We start from the raw sequence: 16,417 nt of genomic DNA on the forward strand, positions 1-16,417 counted from the left end.
CAATTATGTTTTTTTTTCTGCATTGTACATAGCAAATAAATAACATAAACAATTGCTAGTTGTTGTGTTAAAGATAAAGCGTCTTTCCAAATAAAGCTACAACGTTCTTTCTTCGATTCCTGATGCAACTTATGCTACGCCACTAACATTTTACGAATATGTTTTAATTTTATTATTCCCACTGCAAATTACTGTGCTATATGCTTTATTCTTTCCAATTATGTTTTTTTTTCTGCATTGTACATAGCAAATAAATAACATAAACAATTGCTAGTTGTTGTGTTAAAGATAAAGCGTCTTTCCAAATAAAGCTACAACGTTCTTTCTTCGATTCCTGATGCAACTTTTTAAGCTGGAATTATCAAGATTTTCCACAGTTTCACGGTCTCGGATTACCAAATTGTCTTTGGGTGAAAAAAGCTCTGTGAAATGAATTATGATAAAGAGAGTGAAAAAAATAAAACCATAATAGAAAAAGAGAGAGTCATCCTTTTCTTTTAAAACCCCCTCACTATATGAAGAAAAAAAACCTGTCGTTTTGCTTTCCCTGTCTTTAATAAAAATAAAAGGAACAAAAAAAAAAGATTTTTGGAAGGTTCCGACCTTTTGCCAGGTTCCCATGCCCAGGTCGGTTACGTCACATGCGCACGCTCCTGATGCTTGGGGTCGGAGGTTACGCTATAAGCCCGTAAAGTACGCCCACTCTCCATATCTATGCTCGACTGGGGCCTCTAGGTTATGGTGGATTTTTATTTGGCGAGTTTATCGCCAAAATGTGCTCAAGTATTTTCAGATAATCATTTTTAACAAAGAATCTCAAATCTATCACTTCTGCGTCTCCTAAATGCCAATAATAAAGTTACACGCCTGTCTTTCTAATATATACTGTTTAAATATTTAATAATTAGTAAAATATAGTTTTCGTTCTTCACTAGGGCTCAGGTGATAATTTGATTTGAGATACCAAATGACCTGTTTCATCACTTTACCACATGATGGTCAAAATGACCATCAAGACAAATAGATTAATTTTTTAATGACTCAACATTGTAAAATATGGACATGTGTTGAAAAATTAATAATTTCTGGCGAATTTGAGAAGTAAAAGCATCTTTATCTTTTTTTCTTCAGAAATCCGTAAATTTTTAAATTGTCAGAAAAATTAATATTTGGTGAATGTAAAGGTTTGAAAACATTTTTCTTTATCCAGAATTTCATAAATTTTCAAAATATCGAATTTTCTTTTTTTCAAACTTAAATTTATTACTTCGTTTACAAGAAATTTAGCAACTCAGCGGGTGAAAATTTTATACAATTTAATTACAAAATGAAAATCAACACAATTTTTCTTAAAACTTTGCTTTTCAAACTGCTCAAACCATAAAGGGGCAGTTCAAAAAGTACGTACATCCTGAAGGGGGGAGAGGGGATTTGCTATTTTGTACGGTTTTGTACGATGGGGAGGGGGGAGTATTATTCAAAGTACGTACATTATAAGCAAAATTTAAATTTGACTTTTTCCTACACATGTATTATACATATGTTTGTTCTTGTATTTTTTTTTCACACGGCGACCACTTGTTAGAATGAGTAAATCAGTTCTCAAAAAGTTGGGTGTTATTGTTTAAATAATTTAAATGAATAAATCATTTTAAATTAATATTTAATTTTATTTAAAACATAACTATTTTAATTTTTCTGTGAAAGGGGGGCAGACTAATAAAATGCACGTACTATAAGAGGGGGGGGGGGAAGTAAGACCTTATGTACGGTAATGTACGAAGGGGAGGGAGGGGGTTAATATTTCTCCATTTTTGGGTACGTACTTTTTGAACGGCAACAAAGATTGATCAATTTGAAATTTTGTGCTTTAATATGAAGCTTATTTTTCTTTAGAACTATGAAGAATTTTATTAAGATCGTGAAATAGTTCCTTTTTTTTCTTTTTTTTTATAAAAAAAAAATGTTATGATTTTTTAACCGAACGTAAAAACACCTTTATAGTTTTTCAACATAAAATCAAGCACAGCTATCAAATAATTTTCAATCTCCAATCTCTCTCTCTCTCCCCCCCCCCCCAAAAAAAAAGAAGCTGATGTTCAAAAGCAGAATTTTGTCACCTGCCATGCAGAACTCATGTGTTACCCTTTTTAGAAATTTAGAACATTTAGATAAACAGTAAACATTTGCAAAATTGATGCAATTTAAGAATCTCTTTTTTTCCCCCTTCATAATTTTGCATGTGATTTCTGTTTTCTCCATGAAAACTGAAAAAAATTAATTCTCATGAGTAATCTCTCTTTATATGGTGCGTAGCGTTTTTAAAAAGTGCTTATTTTCGATTTTTAAAAGCCTTTAAAGGTGCTTTTTTTATTCGGTGTTTTTGAAAAGAGCTTAATTTTCCCTTTTCGAAAATTGGAATTTTTTCTTTTCCGTGTCGATTTTTGCCTTGTATTATGCAAAAGCGTGTTTTTAACATTGTTTTATTCAGCGTTTTCACAATTCCTTCAAAGGCAATGCATTTCGGGGTACCGTCGATTTGTAGCGTATGAAAGCGCCATTAATTTTACATTTTTGATGAAACACTTACAGATCCGCATGGACCTGCAAGTATTGAGCTGGCTATTTTGGTGAGATTCTTGCACTCTCATGTGGAACTCTGCTGCATTTTGCAAGATATTCTCAATTTCAGGCTTCATTTCCCCCCCCCCCTCTGAAATCGAATCGGAAAAATCTCTCGATCTTTTTTTTTATGATGGCTAATATAATCAAGAAAAGAGTTCTTTATCAGAAACTAGTTATTTTATCATGATCATGTTAAGTATTTGAAAACTGTTTTGCCTTTTGTTAATGTACATAAGTGCTTAAAAAGTACTTAAAGGTTGCTTATTTTATGTTGAAAGATTTGGCTATGCACCCTGCTTTATACATAATATAATTGAGTACTTGCCATTCGAGAAAAAGTGAAGCATTTTTGCTGAACTGCGTGATTTAAATCAAATTTAATTGGATACCTGTCAACGACGGCACTCGTGTATGTCGAACCTGATTGGCTTTTAAATCGGCGATTGTCACGATTACGATGATGTCACTCGCAGGTATTCAATTATGTGAAAGGTATTTAGTAAAGCAACCAAAAATTAAACGTAATATTAGAACAATTAAAAAATTCACTACAGATGCGTTTGTCTCAAAACGTAATGATAAAATCTGAGTAAAAACTAATTGTATGATTCATATATCTCATTGGCGAAAGTTTAATAATATTAGCGCCGCCAGTTCTGTGTGGTAACCTTGCAATATTCCCGCATATTCCTTAAAGCAACGGGGGTTAATACATAGTGTATAAAAGAAAGCTGAGAAATAATTTTTCTGCTTCCCCCTTTCCCCACTTTTACTTCATCTTTTTTTTTCTTCTTTTATGGGCTTTTTCGTTGTCGTCCTCATAATTTTATTTAATCTAGCCGTCCTCATTCTGTGACTATAGAATTGCAATGAAACTGCTGCACCACGCTGAGATCCATACTTGTGCAGTGGAATGTATTCGGGTGTACAAGCATTTTTGGCTATGGAATGTTTCAAATCCCGTTGTTTTTTTTCCATGTCAGTAAAAAGTTAACTTCATTTTCTTTTTTTTAAATCATTCGAGAAAAACATCTTTGTATGCACAGTAAAAATTATTAAAATAAAGAAATCTAAATTCAAAGATAAGAAAATAAAAATACACTGGTAAATAAGGTACTCTAAAAGCATAAATCTAATGACATAAATGTAATGTAAAAACTCCATCTTCCAAAAATGGGATATAAATTAATAAGAATGCTCTAATTTTCAAATATTAAATAATTAATTCGGGGACAAACCTTTCGTAGTTATCTTACATGTAGTTTAAAACATGTAGCCTAAGGTAAAAATAGATATATCTTTTTATTATTATTTTTTTTATTATATATTTTTATTTTAGTTCTATGTTTTTGTAGCTGCCTTTTAAGAAAATCAAGATGGTGTTTCTTTTTATGCTCGAATTCAAGAATTTTCATCAAAGCTTATAATATCCTTTTTGAGATATTCGTAGATCATTTTTTAAAAAGCTTAATTTTTTCTTAAAAAATTGAATAAAAATTATGAACGGAAACTGAAAATCAATTAAGTGCGAAATACATACAGCGTGGTAACGTCTAGATATTTTTCCGACGTGATTTTAATGAGAAAATAAAGTTCTGACAAATCATAAACATTAGTTTAACCATTTACTTTTTAAAAAGATGTTAAATTGTAAAAAATTTTCCACCAAAAGAAACGCAAGAAGCATGCAGTTGCGCTGGATTTTTTTTTAATGTTTGCCATTTTTTTAATAACCGACGTTGAACAGCCGACCCAATTTTATGGGTTTACGACTACTAATATTCAACGTCGTAGCCTAGTAATTTTGAACCCACTCCAGAAGACAAGGAAACTCCTGGATTGGGAGAAATATGCCTTCGTGGAGGACTTTTTAATGGAGTTAACCCGCATTTGCGTTACATGGAAAGGAAAACCACGAGAACATCACACGGTTAGCCTGACGGCAAGGGGACTCTAACCCATGATCCGTCTACCACTGAGGATATTTCACGTCAGCACTGTGGTCGGTGCAAGCCGGATGCGGAATTCGTATCGACTGGGATTCGAACCCGGTTCGCCTCATTGAATGGCGAACGCTCTATCCCCTTTGCCATCGCTTACTTATTCAAGTCTTTAATGTTTATTACTTATAAGTTATCAGTAGCATCAGTTCTCTTTTTTTTTTCCTCCTAAATTTTAAGGAGCTCGCACGTGTATCTGTCTTCTTCTAATTTACTTGTTTGTTTTTTTGTTGCAGAATTTCTTTCCTGATATGATTTGTTATTAGCTTTGCAATTATGATAGCATTAATAACAATTATTCAAGCATCCTACAGTATGAATTTTAATTAGGAATTTTTTATTAAAATTCTGCATATTTTTCATGAAATAAATAATGATTGAAGTAGATTTCTGCAGATTTTTGGAAACGAAGAAAAAATTTACTATTTTTGATTCATAGAAACTTAATATTTGTTATTAATAATTTTTAGAATCAAATTCGTCTTCAAATTGTTAAGGGCGCTTGTGAGGGAATCCAATTAATTTGTCCTATTTTTAGTGAAATTTGAAGAAAACTGACGCGTGTCTGTTCTGATGTATTTGTTATAATTTAAAAGTTTGTACGGCCATGGCGTTTCTTTTTTTGCATTGTTTGGTAACTACCCTTCAAATCATTCCTAGTTATGAATTCCTTGGTAATCATCTTCAGACTATATACTAAATGAAGAAATATTAAAGTTAAGGAATTCCATCAGGTTTTGGAAACACAAAGAAAAATTTCAAAACTGATGTTTTGAAAAAGCACTTGTAAGTTATTTTCATTTTTTTTATAGTTTCCTTTAGTTCTATTTATTTTACAGAATATAAAAAGAAATTCTTGTTAAAAGTTCTGTAAACTCAATTCCGTTTAGAAGACAAAACATTTCTCATGGAAGTAAACAATCTCTCCTATTGTGTTTACATCTTGAACGTTGCCATTTATTTTTCGAAACTTTTTGTTTATTACTTTTTTAATCCCCAGAATCAAATTCCGCCCTCAAATTTAGAAAAAAACTCTTGCGCGTGTCTGTTTTTCATTTTTTTAATTGTTTATTTATTCTTCAAGAAGTGGAGGAGTTAAATTACTGCAGTCTCGGTTGCGTAAGGCGTTAGCATTTTTTCTTCGGCCATTCTTTATCTCTAGACACTAAAGGCATAAAATGAATAATTGCAATTACTTATTTTTCACCATTATAGGCAACGTTTGTTTATCAAGATGCATAATTCATTTCAAGTTAGTGAACTCATTTTGAGCGTGTGGTTGCGCATTGTTTATTATTAATACTAAGTGCTTTGTCAACTTTTTTGAAAAAGTGAAGAGATACTAAAAATATAATTCAAACTATGGCTTTTGTCAAATAAATTAGTTCAATTAAAAAGAATTAACACAAAAATCTCGCTATCAGTTCGCACTGTCATGAAGCTATATTTTTTAAAATATAATTATAAATTATACCAGATGTCTTTTGTGATTTTTAACCAGAACACTACACAATACTATACAGACCACTACATGGAAGTAAAGTTTTTTTAAATAAAATTTTTATTGAAAAATGTAATTAATTGGTTGATTATTACTTCTGATGTTAATCCTAATTTAAAATGATATAAACGGACATTTAATATCTTATTTTGTTAATTAAACTTTGTAAAAGTCAGTTGCCCAATTTCTTTTACTTATTGTTCATTAGACTATTATTGATATATTATTTTGATTATCCCACTCTTTAAAAGTAGTGCAAGTATTAAAATCAATCCACAGATGGCATCAACTAAAATGAAGAACGCATATTGTACTATATAATAATTACTGCTGTATAATTATTTTGGAGTAACAATGCAAAAATTATTGAGGCATGTTAATTAGATTAGTTTTATTTAACGTTTTATTAAGAGGAAATATATTATATACTAATTTATAAGCAAGCGTTTTTTTTTAATACTTAATTTTTTTAGTATTTTTTAAAATAAGAAAGTAAATTAAAGATTTAATATTAAAAATTCGTCTTGGCTGACGTGCTTTTTTTTTGGGGGGGGGGGGAGACTAATGAATATTACAGCATGACTTTCTTTTCCATTATTATTAATCAATTTTAATATTCTTGTATTAAAAAATGTAATGGCACTTCGGAAATTGAATGTTACGTTTTAATTTAATTTTAATTCATTGCATTTATCAAAGTAAAATGAATTAAAAATAACTATGAATAAATTAAATAAAATAATGGATAAATTTAAAATAAATAACCTTCAAGCTTTTTATACTTATACAAATTGATTTTGAGTAATACAGAAAGGAAAAAAAAAAAAAAAAGAAAAGAAAACTATTGTATAACTAAAGCCGAAAAATGATTACTAACAGATTTTTCATTTTATCAACCGAAGTGATGAGTGATTTTTCACAAACGAGCAGCAGACCGTAAAGAACGGATTAAAGAGAAGAAAAAAAAATATATAATAAAAATTATTTTCGTTAAATTCGAGATCTATTTCACAGTTGATGATTTTCGGTACTATCATTCTTCCTTCGGTTAAACGTAAGTCGTTTACCGCAGCTTAATAAAAAAGAATTTTTTTTTTCATTTATTGGTTAAAAATAAAAATAAATGCACTCAAAAAGTTCATGTTTAGAAATCTGTATTTTGAAATATATTTTTTTAAAGAAGATTTTGGCTTGAGTCTTTCGGTTATACAAACATTTTAAATCTGTACCTTTTTATTTCTATGAGCAAAAAGCGTTTATTCAAATACTCTATAATTATGTACTTTTCTTAAGAAAAGTAGTTATTTTAAGTCTGCATATTTTGAAAAACAATTCAAAATTATGTTTCAAAGCCATTTATAAAACTAGAATGTAATTAGAATTTTTTTTTTTTTTTTTTTTTTTTTAAGTCTAAAAATGGTAATAAAGAAAATAACAGTAGGCAACTTCGCTAAATGCTGAAATAGTTACTAAGTGCAATGTTTTTCCCACTGCTTCTAGCAATAATATTTGAAAAAGGTGTCTTAACCTTTTTTTTCTTTCATGTTTTGCAACGATTTCCTATAATAATTTGAAAATGTTTTAATAACTCTAAGAACAGTTATTTTCCTCTGACGGCGGCTCTTAGATGTATATAAAAACAAACGACTTTAAATTGGAGGGAAATTTACCATAAATTTCTCCAGAAAATTATTAATTTCTTTTTAATCCGGGAATCTCAGCTAAAAAATGTTCTAGTTGTGATTTTATTTTTATTTGTGTTTATTTTAAACCAAAGGCAAAAAGATCTATCTATCAGTTGAAGATTTAATATTATATTGTGCAAATTTGCTACAACCCATGGGAAATGTTGTGTTAAACCATTACATTAAGTAGATTTGTAGTTATTTATTATTAAGGTTTTTCTTATAATTTTTAAGGCTTTTCCCTTTTTCTTTTTAGAGTTTATCTCATGTTATGTTTTATTTCTTTATTCTTACGTAAATAAAATGATTTGTTAATTTGACATTGTGGTTATGTTCGTGTAGGTGTTATTGTGGATATATACAATCTAAGCATGCATAGATAAGACAGTGCAATCGTAAAATCTGAACATCTTAGTTCGTGTAGGAGTAATTCCGTATCAAAATTGACGTTCAGATAGTTTCTATTTGATCTTTAATTTGTTTAATTCTGTGCAGTTTAGAACATTATTAAATTTCAGGTAAAACTGTCTTTGCCTAGTCTAGTTGCATGAATAGGCAGGGCAGTGCTTAGGAGTGCGCGAACTAGGCGACCTCCCAGGGCCGCTAAAATTTAGGACCGCCGAAAATTCAGGACTGATTTACAAGTATTTCTTTATCTTTGCTGAATCTTGGATATATTTTTACAATTCTTAAGATAGATAATCCAGCTGTTGTAATTTATTTTTCTAATTATGTCTAATTTGATATCAGTTAATGTTACTTAATATCAGGATTTGAATTTTTAAAATAACAGCATGGAACATTTTTTCAACTTTCATTTTTAGTGGTATCAAGAATTATAGTTCTTTCATATTGTTAAATAATATTAAGTATTATTTACACATTTTGTCGGAGTTTCAATCGTTAAACGTGGAGGCAAGTATTTCTTGATATTTGCTAAATCTTGGATATATTTTTACTATTCTTTGGATAGATAATACCGCTGTTGTAATTTATTTTTCTAATATGTCTAATTTCATTTCAGTTAATGTTCCTTTATAACAGGATTTGAATTTTTAAAATAACCGCATGGAACATTTTTTCAACTTTTATTTTTAGTGGTATCAAGAATTATAGTTCCTGTATTATTGTTAAATAATATTAAGTATTATTTATACATTTTGTCGAAGTTTCAGTCGTTAAACGTAGAAACAATTTTTTTAAAAAAATCTGATAGAAATTTTTTTAAAAAATATTGCACGCCTCTGTGAAAAAGCATAAAATCGCAATACACAATATTGAGTTTAAATTTAAAGATGAAACGATAAAAAAAAAATAAAGCTTTAATTTTGAATCATGGTACAAAATCTTGACGATTCACAACTCCTTCGAAATTACAGGCATGTAAATAAAATGTTAAAGAAAATTCTTTGGAATACATAAAGCCTAAAAATTGTTATGTTACTTCCTCCAACGCTTAAATTTATCATATTTATTTTTTCAAAGATTTTGGTGCTTTAGAATAATTTAACCTTTTCCATGATGGCGCCAAATGGAACATCTAAATTCACCCTTATTATGTGGGTGTTTAAAGTCTTTTTCAATAGGCGGAATATAAAAAGAAAATACACAGAAAGACTGCCTTAACAAAAAATGGCGAGGGTGTTGTCAAAATCGTCTGCTTTCTAACGGCTGACAAATGGAGGATGAAAAAAATGTAGGGAGGGAAATGAAGAGGGGAAACGAAGTGCACGCGAACTGCTGCCACACAACTAAAAAGAAATAAAATCTTTATTATTATTATTATTTTTTTTTTTTTAAACTGAAAGAGGGACAATGACAGGCGAGTCGCTTATTCTGAATCTCTCGAAAAGAAAATTTATTTTTAAAAAAATATGTGAGCACCACTTTAAGTTGGACGTTCTTTCAAGTCTCATCTTCGTAAACGCCCGTTTTCGCGTTAAAATTAATGAGTAGGAATGTATTTGTTCGAATTCAGCCTAAAATTCTTTCAGCTTCTAATAAATATTTTTGCTGCAAGACTTTAAAATTAATTAATTGTCTTGTTTGATTTTTTTAAAAATTTGTGAACTTAAAAGAAAAGAAAGAAAATGTTTCCTTGAAGTTGTGAATGTTCAACATTCTAAACATCTTCTAGCACTGAGTACCATTGGAAGTACCGATTTGTTCTGTGCCTCACTTCATTGTTTCTTAAGACGTGAGAGCGACCTCAAGGAAATCTTACATTTGTTTAGATGAACAATCAGTTTTTCAGTGCGATATCATGGAGGAGGCAAAACCCTAAGTCTGCTACTTGTTCTATTAACCGTAGTGTAGCCAGAGCCTGATTTAGTAATTGGGTACACAACACTGTCGAAGACCCTACTAGTTGTAACTAAGTTAAATTTACATGTTTTTTTACTTCAAGAGGCTATTGTAAGATAAGTAAATTATGATATATGTGTGCTTATATTTAATTCAATTTTTGTTAACTCATAATTCTAATTGAATTTTTTTTTTAATTTTTTTTTATAGAAGTTATTTGCAACATTTAGGGTCCCCCTGAAATGTGGCGGCTTTAGGCTCGGGACTATTTGATTTTCTGATAAATCAGGTTTTGAATGTAGCAAATATATTTTAAGTTATTATCTATAATTCGATAGATTTAGTAAATAAATTTAATCTAATGTGGTTCTTAAACCTTTGTGTGATATGATTTAACGTTCTCTTCCTGTGAATCAAATAAGAATTATACCAAGGAATTAGAACAAACCAGTGCGAATGATAAATTATAATTCATTTTGGCTTTTCGATTTTGACTAAAAAATATTATAATAACAAATTTTCTTAATCGCACTGCCCATTGTTCTCGTTGTATCTGATATGAGCATAGAGATACACATACAGTGAAACTTGCTAAGTTGACCACATCCTTATGCTGATCACCTAAGTCTAAGTTGCATAAAACTGGATTCAATTTCTCATTTATAAGTTGACCACTTGTTTGAATGGATCATCAAATTGTTGGCCTGCAAGTGACCATCTCTCATGTTCTTTGTAAATAAGTATAATTAGTCGTACTTTTAATTTTTAAGACCATTTGATATTATTCTTTTTAAGCCAACATATGATTGAGTTGATGGTCATAAGATTGTGGCCCTCCCGATAAGTATAGACTTCTATTTTACATAATGAACTATAAAAGGAGGTTTCGGTTTATATATCGCAGATGTTTTATTGTAGAATATCAAGCTTAAAATTCGTTTTAAAAGAATAAGATGAGTCTTTTTTTCTTCTTTTTCTGCGGAAATAATGTAGGGTGGTTGTCATCTGTTTTTAAAAATGGCAAAATAGTTAAAAGTAGAAAAATAAACTCTCAAAACGCTTTTTAAAATAGGAACATCGGCCTGTATTGAAATTAAAAATCTTCTTATTATTTTTGGTTTTCCTGCTTGAGATTTGTTTAAATATGACTATCGTTTAGTAACTGACTGATTAGGGGCAAACTTTTATAATAGCGGAGACAATTTCTGTCATTATTTAGCTCTTTAATTCCTTTTTAATGGAACTGTATTGTATGGTGCATTTTTGGCCGGCATAAATTCGATCACTTCCCGATTCTTTCCATTTCGAATCTCTTCAGGGTTTCATTAATATTCCACACACGTCTTCGGGGTCGAGTAAAGGCCAGGGTCTCCATCAGATAAGAATATTTTCCCTTACTCATAAAAGAAAAAATAAAATTAGCAACAGCTATATAAGAAGTGTGACACACCTCCAAAATCCAAGAGCCTTCTTCACTAAAGAGATCTCATGCTGTGGGTACTTCAAATCGAACACATGCATCGATTTTGTTCTTCTTCTCTCTCTTGTTCTTTTTATTATTAACACTGTTGCCAATATAAATATAAATAACCGTTATGTGCCTTTTCAGTTATATTTTGGCAGTACATTGAAACTAATGAACTATAAATATATTAAAGTAATTCTTCCAAGAGTGGAAAATCAATGTGACTTTTAATGTTCTTTCTCTCTTTTTTATTCTGAACATTACACATTACATCACATAAACTCAGAAAAAAATTGCTGAACCATAATGTACATTTCTGTTAACTTACGGGGCATAACGATTACGTAGTGATAAACGATTTTTCGTTCAAGTAGAACCATAGTATTATCTAATCAAGTTTAGGAAGTACAATAACATTGTTCCAACATAGCATCGTAGTTAAATTGAACGATTTTTCGTTTAAGTTGGTCCACATAGTATCGTCTAATCAAGTTAAAGAAGTACGATAATTTTGTTCAAACTTAGCACTAGGTGCTAGATGAACGATTTTTCGTTCAAGTAGAACCCTAGTACCGTCAAATCAAGTTTAAAAAGTACAATAACATTATTCCAACATGGCACGAAACGATTTTTACTTTAAATGAAATCATAGTATCGTTTAATCAAGTTTAAGAAGTACTGTACCAGGCGCCTAGCACCAGGTGTTAAATTGAAAATTTTTTAGGTCAAGTTGAACCATAGTATCGTTTAATCAAGTTTAAGATGTACTATAACATTGTTCCAACTTAGCACCAGATGTCAGATTGAACGATTTATCGTTCAAGTTGAACCATATTATCATCTATCTAATCAAGTTTAAAAAGTATGGTAATATTGTTCCAATTTAGCGCCATGTAGCATTAAATTTGAATGATATTATGGTTTAACAATTGTCAAATTTTCTAACGCTGTTTGGGAACATTCTATTCACTCAATGCAACTACCATGGAAGTTTTCATCTTTAAAAATTGTCTGTACATTTCTTGATCAAAACTTTTAGAAATGGTTTTGTTGGTGAAAGAAATTAGATTTTTCTGAATAACAAGCAATTTTTAAAATGTAATCTTCTAAACTCCCAATTTTTTTTTTTTTTTTTTTTTTTTTTTTTTTTTTTTTTTTTTTTACAAAAGTAGAACTGGAGTCGAAATTTCAGCCATTTTCACAATCACTGTTATTTAGTAAGTTACCAAACTTTAAACTTTTTCTTTTTTCCACAGTTGGGACAAACTTATGCATCATTTCTTAAAGCTTTGAGCATGTTATTTCAAAATGTGCTTTCAATTTTGGTATATAAAAGCTTTCAGAACAATTTCAAGTAGTAGTAATCCTGTTTTCATAGATATAACACAATAGTGTGTCAGAAAAGTGTCTAGAAACCTGAAAAATGTGTTATTTCTAAGTCGACGAAATTTTAAGTTTTCGAAAAAATAGTAGAAATTTTTTAACTGCAATTTTTAATATCAGTAAATTATTTAATGTCGGAAAAACTTTTAGTTCACTGTCGTATGCAAGTGCTTGTGAAATAAAATAAAATTATCTACAACTTCCCTTTAGTATTCATCATATCTTTCTTATTTATTTTTTGATAAATATGTTAACCCCAATAACATTTTTTAATGTAAATTTTAAGTTAGTATTTTAAATTTTCTTCTGAAGGGAGAATGTAAAAAAAAGTGTAAATTTTGTTGAAAAAAAAAAACGTTTACTCTTGAAGTTAAGTTTATGTTTATGTGGTAAATTTTACTCGGTTTATATTTTGCTAACAAATAAATTAAAGAAAATATTGTTAATTTTTTAAATTTTACCATATAATTGGAAAACGTGAAAACTTCAAAGAACTTTAATCCAATACTTGGTCCGGCATCCTGATCAAGACTTTTTCCTGGAATTTTAAATACCGGATCCTGTTCATAAAAATAATTTTGTCCTCGAACTTAAAAAAATTAAAATGCAAATTTTTATTTATAAGCAGAATAAGTTACGAGTACGGCATATTATAAGTACGCTATTACGAATTTCCGGGTCAATGTCAAAATACTAATATTAAAAATAACGAGTTAAAATTTGATAAATTTTCACTTCTGCTTCACATTTTAAAACAGAAATACATTTTTCTGCTATTTAACTCAGTAATATTTTACAAAAAAGGGCAAAATGAAATACATTATTTTTATCTGGTATCAATACAGAAAAGAGAAAAACGAACATATCACTACCTTGACCCTGAGTAAAGCAAACCTATGAGTGACCACTGGTCAAGTTATCTTCCTCCTAATTAAAGAAAAAAGTTGCTACTTTTATGAATCCTGCTGCATATCTACAATGCCCCTATATTTCCCGTATTTACAGCTTACCATTGAAAGTAATATAGTCAAAAATTATTGCTGTCAAGTCCTTTTTATTTATTAATAGCCACAACTCCATCTATCAACGTAAATTGTGGTTATAACGAACCGTAACGGTACTTTAAAGTCAGCTATAGTAAACTAATGCCTGTTGTTCGCAAATTACATCAAATCAACACTAGCATGTGACTTGTTTTGTTGTGGGAGTGTTGATTTGGAGAAGTGGAATGAATTCTTAAGAGGCCGAAGGTCTCAATCCAGGTTTCTTATTTCCCTTGCGAAAAAATAACGCATGTGGTACGCAGCTGTGGCAGACTTGTCATTGGCACATCTAGCAAACATTAAATTCTCTTGTCACGGATGGTGGGTGCGCAGGTTGTGGGCACTTTCTTCCCCATTCTACGGGATTACGTGAACGAATTCCGCGGCAAATGTGGGGTGAAGTTTGGGGGACTTATGAAGAGAGAAGTTAGTTCAAGATAGTCTTTCATCAGCAGCAAGTAAAGTGCAATGATGAGATGAAGAATTCTTACAGATAAGGCGAGATTTTTATCTGTTGGTAAAATATATAAGGATAGGAATGTGGAACGAAACAGATGTTTTAGAGCAGTGGTTCCCAAACTTATTACTTTTGTGTACCCTTTCTAAATTTTTCGTAACGCTGTGTACCATTAATACAAAATGAATGTATTTTTTACTGTAAAAAAATTGCCCGAAAGTTAAAAATCACAACTGGCTGTTGATACCCCTAATTATTTACTGTTAACTCTGCAAAAAATAGCCAATAGAAAAATACGTAATCTTAAATTTTCATGGCTAGCTTTGTTTTTAAATAAAATTTTGTCAAATTTTCGTTTGTTGCAAGATGTTTCGCAGAGGAACGCGTACCCCAGCTAAACTGTTCCCGTACCCCTGGGGGTACGCATACCACACTTTGGGAAACACTGTTTTAGAGTTAACTCTTAATTCTCTCTGCCTGGACGTGAAATATAAATGTTTTCTTTATGCAATTGGTAGATTTCGAAAATTGAAATCTTCTTGATAAAGATTCATCCTGATGTTAGAGTGAAAATAAAAAATCTGATTTTTTTTTTTTTTTTTTTTTTTTTTTTTTTTTTTTTGTTGTTGTGCTGAGTATTAGTTCTTACGTTTTAAGTTGGTTTAGGCTTCTTTTTTTTTCAAATAAGGCAATACATTTTCAGACAGCTTTTTTATTATTATAAATAATTTTCTGAATTGATTGCATAGCATTTACTATTTGTGTACAATATATATAGATGTACAAAATTATAATATACAAAATATATTATACATATATCGTGGAAACATTTGACTTTGCTAAAACTTGGAATTTTTGATGACATGATGTATAATTCACTCTCTTTGATAGTGAAATAATTTTATTTACTTTACATTTTTACAAACTTACTTTCGAATCTGTGAGAATGAAATTTAGCAGTCCAAATTTCGACTACTTTCCGACCTAAACAAAAGCACAAAACACAAACTAGTGCATAAAAGACAGAAAAAAAGTAAAAAGAAAAATATGTGGTGAAATAATTTTAAAAACTAATTTTCAATAAGACTGAAAAGAAGAAAATAATTATATTTTGGTCAGGCCTAAAATGAAAAACGTTGCGTTGCGAGTGCAGTACTTTCATAACACATCGCCATCAAAAATCCACTCATTCGAAAGTTTTAGTAATACGCTCAACGTTTTAGGCTTCACAAAAATAAAATAATTTTTTCTTCCTTTTTAGTCTACTTATAAAATTTGGCTCAACATCTTTATTTATCAGTTTTCTCTACTGCAATAAAAACTATTATTTTGATTTACCGAAGTGTTTTTTTTTTTCCTTTCAGAATGTCGACCATGTTCAGATGAAGAAATTCTCAGAGCTTATTGTTCGAGTGATTTCGGTGAGTTTTAAATTATAATTTTCATTAAAAATGTTTTCAAAATAGAGAAGCATTTTTAAAAGTTTTTCTTAAAAAAATATTCGAATTACTAATTATAAGAATATCAGCTGCAATTGTAATGGTTCTTGCCCTTAAAACTGCAGTGCACTTGATTTGGAACAAAAAATAAAACATTAATTTGAATTTGCATTATGTTTCCCTCTGTTAACAATGTTCAAAAGTATTTAAATAAAAGAATAAGTTACCTGAAACAGTAAATAATTTAATCAATTCTAATCTATGTCTAATAAAATAATTTAATCTCTATTCAAATTTACACTGTAAATCCCTAAAATTGCGTTTTGTTTAATTATACTATTGGGCAGCGGTTCCCAAATGATGTTCCGCGGAACAGGTCTCTATACAAGAGCTCCTATTCCTAGGTCTCTGAGGGGGTTCCACAAATTAATATTTCTTCCAAAGATGAGAGTTAAAATCTCTGATTATATTAAGGTCAAACCTGAAATTCATAACTTGTAAAATCTTTCGGTTTC

At 29.9% G+C, this 16,417-nt stretch overlaps 1 protein-coding gene across 1 annotated transcript in view; it reads left to right on the plus strand.

The window, feature by feature from the left end:
* Positions 1–16,417, plus strand: part of LOC107454978 (meteorin-like protein) — a 49,287-nt gene that overhangs the window by 29,130 nt on the left and 3,740 nt on the right. The window contains exon 3 of the mRNA XM_043052363.3: positions 15,828–15,884. Within this exon, the coding sequence (XP_042908297.1) occupies positions 15,828–15,884 (57 nt within the window). The remainder of the gene's footprint in view (positions 1–15,827; positions 15,885–16,417) is intronic.

This window comes from Parasteatoda tepidariorum, chromosome 8 (genome assembly GCF_982258835.1).
Source record: "Parasteatoda tepidariorum strain Cologne lab strain chromosome 8, Ptep-v5.0, whole genome shotgun sequence".
Lineage (NCBI taxonomy): Eukaryota > Metazoa > Arthropoda > Arachnida > Araneae > Theridiidae > Parasteatoda > Parasteatoda tepidariorum.